The sequence below is a fragment of the Lepisosteus oculatus genome, chromosome 7, assembly GCF_040954835.1.
Source record: "Lepisosteus oculatus isolate fLepOcu1 chromosome 7, fLepOcu1.hap2, whole genome shotgun sequence".
NCBI classification, from domain to species: Eukaryota; Metazoa; Chordata; class Actinopteri; order Semionotiformes; family Lepisosteidae; genus Lepisosteus; species Lepisosteus oculatus.
The window spans coordinates 50,959,953-50,970,741 of NC_090702.1; the positions used below are offsets into that span (position 1 = coordinate 50,959,953).

The 10,789-nt window shown below is 37.4% G+C and overlaps 1 protein-coding gene across 1 annotated transcript in view; it reads left to right on the forward strand.

Annotated features, from left to right (window-relative positions):
• shisal1a (shisa like 1a) overlaps positions 1 to 8,862 on the forward strand; it is a 97,268-nt gene extending 88,406 nt beyond the window's left edge. Inside the window, exon 5 of the mRNA XM_069192712.1 lies at positions 1,322 to 8,862. Within this exon, the coding sequence (XP_069048813.1) occupies position 1,322 (1 nt within the window). The 3' untranslated portion in view covers positions 1,323 to 8,862. The remainder of the gene's footprint in view (positions 1 to 1,321) is intronic.
• Positions 8,863 to 10,789: the final 1,927 nt, after the last annotated feature.

Here is a 10,789-nt window from a genome sequence, read left to right on the forward strand (position 1 = left end):
CCACATCATCTTTTGATCTTAATTGAATTGCAGGGTGTCATTTTTTCTATATTTATGAAACATTACTCACTTTCCATTTTGTTTGTCAATGCCTGATGTGATGTGATGTGAAAATTGCATTTATTTCACTAGAGACTGAAGGATTTAGATACTGTTGATATTTTTCCATTGAGATTTGCAAAACTAAATGTATTTTAACATTTAATGTAATGTATTGCTGGTATGTCCAAGAGCTAGGATAAAAATGATCTTTTTTTCAGATCATTTCCTCTGCAGCTGAATCCAAATTTTGGTGAAACTGTGTGCTGTTTTTTGAAACATGAAAAGACAGCATGATGTGTCTGTCACCCCTTATGGGAATATTTTATGCTTTATATGATTTATATTGTACCTCTTGTCAACAGGAAATGAAGCAGATCTGTCCACATGTAGAAGACTGCTCACAGTTCCCTGGGGGCCATTTCTAATTAGGAGTGCAACACTCTCCATATGGCAATCATTAATTAAAACTGCAGTCATAAAGAAGCCTGGCCTGGGATTTAGTATTGGAAGCAGGGTGAAGATGCGGCTGATGTTTTCACCTAATCCATATTAATTACTTATGCAGCACAGATTACTTTGCATACACCAGAAACACACAGCCATTATCGATGATTCGGTGCAGATTGATTTTTTTGGGTTTATAATTTTTAATTTGTTAATTATTTTCACAATAAGCATGGGCATTGAGAGGTATTAAAAACACAGCAATTGTGTTGACAAGATTAAATACTTTCTTTGTTATGTTTTTAAACCCTCTCAGCGCATATGCATGTTTTGTTTTTGTTTCTTTTTCTTTTTTTTCCTGAAGGCTTCATTTCGCAAAAAAGGAAAATGAAATTTGTATGGACTTGGTGACATTTCCTTAGAACATGTATAATGCGTTGCTCTGCTTCTTGCTTTGAAAGCCCCTGAAACTCTCCTTCTGAAAAAGGTATATATTTAATATGGAAGCAACACGTGTCAATGTGATGTTTTCTGTGGCACCAATTAGACCAAGCAGCAAAACAAGGTTTGGCTTGGGTGTGTCTGCCTGAGAGATCGATTTCAAGGCACTTGATCTGTGCTCCCCTCACGCAGAGAGAGGGCTGATCGCACAGCAGGTCCATCTGGTATTGTGCTCGAAACAATCTTTCTATGCACTTTTATACTGTTGGGTTTCTTTTTCTGGGGGGTTGTTTAAGAGATAACATAAATGAATGGTTAAATCGCAGGCATTGTGATGAAAGTCAGTATGAAGCCTGTTGCTCTCTCTGTTAAAGCTTCTTTGTTCTTTCTGCAGAATGCCGTAAAAGAAGAAAAAACAAGAGAAAAACTTGACTAGTGTGGCTTACTGAGCAATGGACACCTGTTTCTGGATTGATGAGGAAGCAGGAGGTGGGGAGGTCCTGAAGATGCCAGCAGCTGGCATGAACTTGCTTTTCTTTAAGTGCCAGCTGCCAGATCCTATTACCCATGGGCACACGACCACCGGAGGATACCTGTGCACAGACTGAACATGGTGTGTCTGGATACTTTTTGTGAAATAATGAAGTCCCAGCGCAACCCAGCTCTTTTTTTTTTAAATGGGAATCTGGATACCACTGTTCCAAAGTCAGAAAAAGGATCAGATCCCTGCTCACCCCTTTCAGCTTAATCAATCATTGGTAGCCGTAGAGAATGTCAGCTCCTATCCTGTGAACCTTTCCAGAAGAGGTTGCTTCCTCTTCTGTGTCATGGTCCAGAAAAAGACAGCAGCAATCTATCAATAACGTATTGTTTTTTTTTATTTGTTTTGTTTTTTTAATTTGCACTGTGGTGTATCCAGTTTTGAACTTTATCATTTGTAGTAGTAACAGTATTTATTTTTTACTAACACGAACTGGTCAGCGAACCACAAAAGAAATTTAAATTCAGATTGAATTTCAAAGAAAAGCAATAGATTGACTCCCCGGGGTTTTTTAGTGGTGTTTTACTGAAGCTGAACTCCCTCATTCAAGAGGACATAAATGCAGCCTTATTTCATTCTAGCATTTTGATAATCTTCTGCTTCAGTTTTCCCTCTTTCTGTTGCAGCTATTTATCCATCCTTCTGAAAACCTTATTTTTTTATCTTTCTATATTCGATTTTGAAAAATTAACTTTCAAAACCTGTCTGATTAGGTGGTACTTTGTTTACAAGGCAAATTTACATCCTACAGTAGCTACCTTTAGTTGCCATGGTTGCATGAGTCATATGGGTAAGGTCCCAGGATGAGGAAAATTTAGCATAAGAAAAAACAGCTTTAGAAGAAATCGGGATGCTAACGCTACGTTTGAATTCATTTGCAGCAGAAACACTGTGCAAACAGCATTCACTATTAACTGACTTGCACCTACGGGGGAGTTCATCTTTAAATTATGCATTGTATGGTCTGAAATTAAATGTGTTGACTACTGAAAATTTGAGTAGGATATATATATAGCACAAAGTGGATGGGTTTGTATAGTTATTGTGTTTAAAGAGGTCTCAGTGAATGCTGTACCACTTAATGCCGGATAGTTTAGCAAACCACCACCAGATTGCTATATCCCAGGTAAAAAAAATAGTGGTATCGTTACACATTTTCTTCATCACTGATGTGTGTGTATATAGGACTTTAAAATAATGCTGTTATCTTTAGCCTATCAGAGCACTTTTTTTCCTGCAGTAGAAGTCTTATATTTCTCTGTGTAGGTGCTGAGTAATAATGTTGTTGAAAGACAATAAAAATGCAGTTAGAGAGCAAGTAGTATATGAAGACTTTTCTACCAAGTTAGGTATAGAAGTCTCAGATGTCATATCAAGATAGAAACCCTCAGTATTAGCTCAAGCCTCAAAAGCAACTATTAAAATAAAAAAAAACATTTTTACATCAGAAAGTACAGGAAAACATGATATGAGCATTATATAATAATGTGAGTACTTTTGATCTAAATCAGATAAGTATTCCAGCCATCCTTTTTCTAACATCTTCATCCAATTCACATACAGACACACAAATACCCACACACGCACACCAGGGCCAGTTTACTCAAAAGCCAATTAACCTACCAGTATGTCTTTGGACTGTGGGAGGAAGCCAGGGCACCCAGGGGTAACCAACGCTGACACAGGGAGATCGCAGAAACCCCACACAGATAGCATTCCAGCTCCTGAATCTAACGCAGGACCCCAGCACTACGAAGCAGTGATGTTGACCACTGTGCCACCATTTCACCCAAGATGATGATGATCATGAGTATTGTTATTGTTTAAAGCACTTTATATAGCACTTTTAAAGGTGTAATCTAAAAAGTATTATTATTATTATTATTATTATTATTATTATTATTATTATTATTATTATTATTATTATTATTATTATTATTATTATTAACCTAATGCAACACAGAGATGGCAAGTAAAACATCAGCAGCAACAGGTAGTGGTGAAAGTGAGCCACTGAGTGAGTTTTGTGTGGAGCAGATCCCCAATAATAGCTAGAAGAAAAGCAAGGAGAGAGGGAGAGATGAAAGGCTCATCTGTAGAAGTATGAGCCAAATAAAGAATCAATCAGTGGACCAAATCAAGAAGCGCTGGAACAATCAGAAAAAGAATTTCTTTTCATTAGTTACACATAAGCACAGTAAGCTGTCAAACACCATCAGAACTCTGTGGCTGTGCCATCCCCATTTACCCTCGGACTGTGTCACAGCTGCGGTGGAATAGAAATGCAATACTGGTGTAGAGATTCACAAGCTGTATTTCACTTTTCCTTCAAGCCTTATGTCCAGAGGTCAGCTGAATGCTCTTATCCGCTGTTCTCAGATACACTTATCAAGGGAAGAGTTTCAAGTCATTAGTGCTGCTCCTGACAGGTGAATAACCCTCCCCCACAACATACATTTTGGTAAGCAAACACTCTAATTGGCAGACTTTGGAATTCCCTAAAGGGCTGATATGTAGGAGCTGAAGGACAGTAATGAAGTGGATTCTCACTCTGAAATGAGGGGTAAAGTGCCATCAATTCAGTCTTCAGGAAGAAAATATTCATACCTGTACATGATGCACTTTACAATTTCCCGAATTAACCACAGAACCCATTACAGTGAGATATAGTATGTGAATAAGTGAGTAATTGAAGTGAAGTTGCAATCAGATATGAGGTCCTGCCACTAGGTTGCTGCGCAAGCAAGTTTCTAAAAAAGAACAATTATACACCTCTATTGTCAATGATTACTGAGCATCACACTGCACACTTTTTCTTAGTTTCTCCAGCACAACACGGTAATACAGTAAAAACCTGGCAGCCCAGTTAGTTAAAAAGGAGAAATGTTTATTTAGTGTAATACAAACACAAAACACATCTGTTATTATTTCAGGTGGGGAGCTGCGTCAGCATGCGTAGGCTGCAAAGGAACAAGTAATAGGTTTATTCCTTGCTGAATAGAGAAGAGAGGAAACAATGTTTCGGCTGCAGAACCTGCTTCGGGTGTGAGCAAAGATCTGTTATTATTATTTACTGATCGCAAGTGAGGCACAGATACCATCAAGGGGAGAACAGAGAAGCAGCATCTGATCAAATAAATATCCTACATAAGACAAAATCCCTCCCTAACCTGTATGCCAAACAAATGGGATCTTATTCCCCTATACAAAACAGTGCATAGCTAAATAATGAAGGATTTACTGGTGAATACCACAAACAGGAAATCAGTCAGTATTTCCACAAATATAAAACACCAGAGTTTTTACTTATGCCCTTGATCCAGTGTTAGTGCTCACATTACCCGAATGAGCTCTGGATACTTGGCCTGTCAAAAGAGTTACTCTCTCACAGGTCTGTTTTTTCCCCTGCATCTTTTCTCTTCTCTTCCGTCCCTATTTCTCTTTCTTCTTTTTATCTTGTCTTCTGTGTTGATGTTTTGCATAACGATGGGAATGATGATTCAACAGCAATCTGTTTTCATTCGGAGTTGAAAATTGGTATAATTCTTTGGTGGCTGCCTGTATTTTGGCCATTGTGACTGCCTCAAATGACAAAATAAGATCAAATTTACACCACTCACAATACTATTTTCTTATTAATGGCAGTTTTCAAGTCAATGGAAGCCATGTAATTACACAAGAATAACAAGCTTCAACTTAAAAAATGTAATTGCAATTACTGTGTAATATAAAAAAACTTTGTGTTATTATCCCATTATAACTATGCAATTACATGGCAATGCTTGCCCTTTTCTTGAACTTGCTTCTTTGCAGTTTGTTGAATTAACATTTTCTAAGTGTGAATAGTGAGGAGGAAACATAATGTTTTAATGAGATTAAATCAATAGAATGAGAGAGAGAAGATTTAAGCATTCAAATAGATTTTGGAGTGCTTTGCATGTTATTTGTGAAAGAAGGAAATATCTCAGTCCCAATCAAACAGTATTTTAATAACACTTATCACAGCATCACAAATGTGGCACTGAATGGTACAGACTAAGCTAGAGGTACCAACCTTAGCAAATACCTTCTCCAATACCTTAAAATGATTAACTGAGTCTTACAAGTGAAATGAGAGGACTAGTGGACATCTACTGATCAAAACATGCATCCTTAGATAAAATCAAAATGACACTTACTAAATAAGGATTTTAATCAAATAATCACTCTCAAAATAACTTTTTAATATTTGGGTAAACAGATTTTGTGTGCTAAATTATCTTAATGAATCCACATTTTCACATTTTAGTAAACTGTAAAGAGAAAATGCAAATTTTGTTTCGCTTGTATTTTTTTAAATGAAAGGCAGCTTTAATTAATTTTCACAGAATGTATTCTACAGATGAGTTTATTCTAACGAGAGGAGAGTAGGAGCATCTGCTCTGATGATGCAAGATCTCAAGTGTGTAACTTCAGCTCTCGAAGAAGCCTGAGATGACTAAGTGGTGAGGAATAAATTCAATTAAGAGGAGCAGTGGATATTTTATACAGTCTTAGCACAGGAAGGACCTGAAAGCTCTTCTGGCTGAAGAAGAGAGTAAAAATTAAGTGTCAAAGGAAGTCCAGTGAACCACTGCCTGTAGACTTCAGTGTCTTTGCTGAGTGATCTCTCTTCACACTTGAATGTAGAGAATACACTTCCTTGTGAAGGAAAGAAAATCTGCCAAACAGCAGAAAAACTCCTTTCTATCATCCCTCTCCCTCCCCCAACCCCAATTTCAGCTTATATTGAACCGAGAGGAAGTTGAGAAGTGTTTTCACCTTCATATTATCATAGCTCAATCAAGTTGAATGCCAGACATTTGACTGTGATTACAGGTATAGCCAGTGTTTCACTGAAATGTCTATATACCTGTGAAGTATTCCATATTAGTGTCTGTACTAATGTCAATTATAAATAAATGCCCTATCTCATATTTTAGTATCAAATGATAGAATGTATTTTTAATCATTATGAATTTCCCCATTCAACAGGAATTAGATTATTATACAGAAAGGCTTTTAAGATTAAACTATTTAGATTTAAAGTTTTGCATTCAGATGTGAGTCTGTAAGACATCGATATGTTTTAATGAAAATATTTCAATTGGTTTCAAATGCTGAATATTACTGAATGTAATTATTGTCTGTTATATGTTACTATCACTATTGTGCACACATTATAGAGAAAATGATCATTCAGAAATGGGGATCAAATTGATTATTGAGACAATCACTGGAAAAAGGCTTGATAGGAAATATTGATTAAAACCATATCAATAATATTTGAAAACAAAATAGTTTTATTATTTTTAAATGATTTTAAACAATAAGTACAAATAAGTTTAACCTTTTGAATTATAGCAACATGTTCTATTTATTAATAGAAATCTTCAAGATGGGTAAATATTACCCTGTACTGAATATACATGCTAATGTGTAAAGTATAAGCACAAGTACGCAGACATCAGTGTAGCACCTTTAGATCATCTAAGCACTCCCTCATTTCCTCCTGTTTTCGGGACAAACATCAGCCATATCTGCACAGTAGTGATCACCCTTTCTTTCAACCATGCAATTTTCACCATGTCTTGTTTAGATGCTGATTAAAACACACTTTCTTCAGTACATTAAAACACCTTCCCGTTAGCATGCTGACCCAGCACATTCTCTTAATCATCAGAGATGTGTGCTGATGGGATCTCTCCATTTTTTGTTGCACAGAAACGGGGAGATACTTGTAACACTGAACTATAGAAAAAATTGATGCTGCAAGTAGCACATGGCTTTGAAGAAATCTTTGGCAGAAAAGCTGGTCATTAGTTAGAACTGAAACTGAGCTTTAGAAGCATATTTTAAGCAAGTGATGCATGCGTTCTGAGCACAATTATGTGTTCTGAGCTGTGGGGCTATGGAATTACGTGTGCAGGGACCTAAAAGGGTCTTCGTATTAATAGAAATGTCCTGGGATGAAGAGCCCTGCTTCAAAAAAGGCTGTGCTGAATTTTTTTTTTCAGAAAGTGATACAAACATGAGCAGGACCAAACAATGACAGTGAAAAATTTGAATAGCTGCAGCAAGAGGGTTTAATTGGCTCTCAAAGCACCCAGCAGAGCAGTTGATATCAGTAGTCATGGTTTACAGGTCGTCTGCCTATGCAGCAGCTCTCTGGAGCAATGCTTCTCAAAGTAATGAGCATTACCTGGAGCAGAGCTGCCACTGACATGACGTCTGGAGGAGAGCTAGCTCGCGTGGAAATTCACTCCTTTATTTAAGTTGCTGCTCACAGCCAAAGTTATGTAGCACTCTGCTAGCAAACATCAAAATGGAATGGAAGCAGATAGGGCAACCTAACAAGAAATAAGGAAGGAGGAAAGCTTTACTTGTGGTCTGACTAGCTTATTTCCCCCAGGCTTTGGTTTGAACTATCAGCGGGAAGGTGGTGCAGGAATTCCTTCAAACGTATTTTGTGACGTTTGAAGCACATCTCCAAGTACAGTCCATAACACAAGACTCCTTGATTTCCACTCAATCATGAAGAATGGGCTTTCTGTTCTTAACCTTAGAAGGTACACTTCGTTCCTCTGGATTTCCCATGGGAACACCCCAAATCATTCTCCTGCCCACATGTACCTTATCTTTGAGAGTACCACCTACAGCATGACATGAAGCAGACAGGAGCATGTCAGTAAATTGTATTAACTGTGTAGGGGGGGGTCTTAAAGTAACATTATTGGAATCTTACATTAAGCCTATAGGATGTGTATAAATATCAGTAAGATTAGATGAGTAGTGCTGAGTTAGTGTGATGGGTTTTATGGTAGTGAACACACCTTGAAATACACATTCTAGAAACAATACAATCCCTTAGGTTTTGGAAACAGATGTTACAGAGGTTAAGACCATCTTGCAACTAGTTAAAGCTCACAAGCAATCTTTACATTTATTACACTACAATTGCTTTGCAAGTCCTGTATTAGTTGATGATTCAATTGAAAAGCTTACATTATCACACAAAAAAGCTAAAAAAAGAAAATAATAAACAAGTTTGTTTATCCATTCCATTGTATTTTTAGAAAAGCTGCTTTTTTCAGATATCTAGTCATCCTAGCAATTCAGTAATTGACCTTGCCTTATAATAAGGAAGGGAGCACACTATGGATAGCGAGGTTGCAAAGCTAACAGATGCCTTACAGCTGATCTACACCTGTACCCAATAGCTTTGTAGTGGCTGTTATTTCAATCCAGGTGCAATGCCTGATACGGTATATGTTTTACTACTAGATAGAATGTACAATTTTGAGTTTAATTGTAATTGCACTTGTAAACTTTGTATTGTTACAACCAGGAAAAATAAAAATCTATCTTTTCCAGTGTATCTAATTGCTGTTGTGCCTTCTTGTTCCTGATTTCAGGCATTGTTAGTCTCTTTTCTGAGAGTTCTTAATCACAGGCTAGCTTACATTTTCTGTTTAAGGTCTATTTTAACATTTACTTTCCACTCTTAAGCTCTTAAAAAGCTTATTGAGTTTTGTAATTGCTATGAGCCCTGTGCTAATTAACATGTTTCGGGACTGCTCTCACTCAAGTGAAGTGTGCTGAAATAAAAAAATGGATTTAAGCAACAGAAAAAAACATTGTATGAGTTTCGATCCCATGCCTGTTCATCCTCCTTATCACTTAAAAGCTGTTTAGTCAGAAATAAAACAGCAAATTCTTAATTAACAGTCCTGTGTGCTGACGTTATTGGGAACAATGTACTTTTAACGGGCATTTTTGGAATCAAGGACTGAGTTCAGAAAAAAGTCTAAATCAGTAAGCAGATCAGTAATGCAGCTTTTAGTACTGGTGATAGGGGGCTTGTGAGGAACAAAAAACAGCACATACTCCAGAGCCCCAGGACCACTGACGTACCTGAATTAATGACCTCTGGTTGGCCATTGTGTTATTCTTCAGAGGTCCTAGACAAGTGAATTCAGGTAGAGCAAAGCTGCCAAAAAGACCCAAACATATTACTGCTGTGTTCCGGGCTACAAGACATCTTAGCGAGCTACAGTAGCAATGAATGAGTGGATTGGGCTAGTCCAATCACTTGACTGTTCTACGCAAAAGACTAAAGTGCTGGAAGAAAGTAAAAGCATGTTCTGTCTTCATGGCAAAACAAGGATGGGACGTCAAAAGCACTAGGAGAAAAGTCAAGCCTTTATTTCATATCACTGCTGATAATGCCGTCTTCTGCAGCTCACTGCTGTCAGCTTGATATGTCCCAGGCAAAATATGAAGGGAGTCAATGGGAACAAGATTCAGATAAAAGCACTGTGTCTCCAGAGCCACAGTCAGTGTCAGTCCCACCTGTCACTCAGACAGACATTCCCTTCCTGTAAAATTAGGACTTCAAAACATGCATACTTTTTTACTATATTATGCTTAATGATACAGCAGAAGAGACCACTTGTGATTCACAACATCCTGTTCTGAAATAATTTCATTGTAAGCTCAAGTTCCCCATTCATACTGTACTTTAAATTCATATTAGGGTATGACAACTAATGAGATTTTGGTTGTAAAACATCTGTTTCCAAAGTTCATACACCTTTCATGTAGGCTGTTTACGACCAACTGAAGAAGCAGCCTTATACTGTAATATCAAACATTGCAACATGCACAGTTCATCTACATATTCAACATATTCAAACCTTATAAAATCTTATTTTAGAAAACTAACACCCTTCAGAATTACTAGTTTTGCTTTTCTACTTACCTTTATTTTAGACTGAACTTCTAAACTAAATCTTACTGTTCTTAGTGCTACAGTGTAGTATAGAAGTGTAAAAATTGTAAAAATTGTGTGGATATGTACAGTATACCATCCATTCATTTTCTAACCACTTCTTCCAATTCACAATCACAGGTGAACTGGAGTCTCCCAGCAAGCAACAGGCTTTCAGTCACGGGGCAGACACAGACAAAGGCAGACAAACACACACCAGTACCAGTCTTCCCAGAAATCAATTAACCTAATAGTTTGTCTGGAAAAAACCAGAGCACCCAGAGGAAACCCTCAAAAACACTGGGAGGACATACTGCTCAAACTCTATGTAGAATGAACCCCAGAAATTGGGCTCAACAATGCTAACCACTTCTCCACTGTGCTGTCCTACTGTATACAGTATATGTATATTTTATTAGGATCAGGTAGGGGCAAGCGATGGAGCTTGCTCTAATTCCTTCCAGACGGCTCCCAGGTCCACTCAGCCTGCTTTCCACATGGGCACTGGGGAGTTAATCCTCCTGAAGGTAATA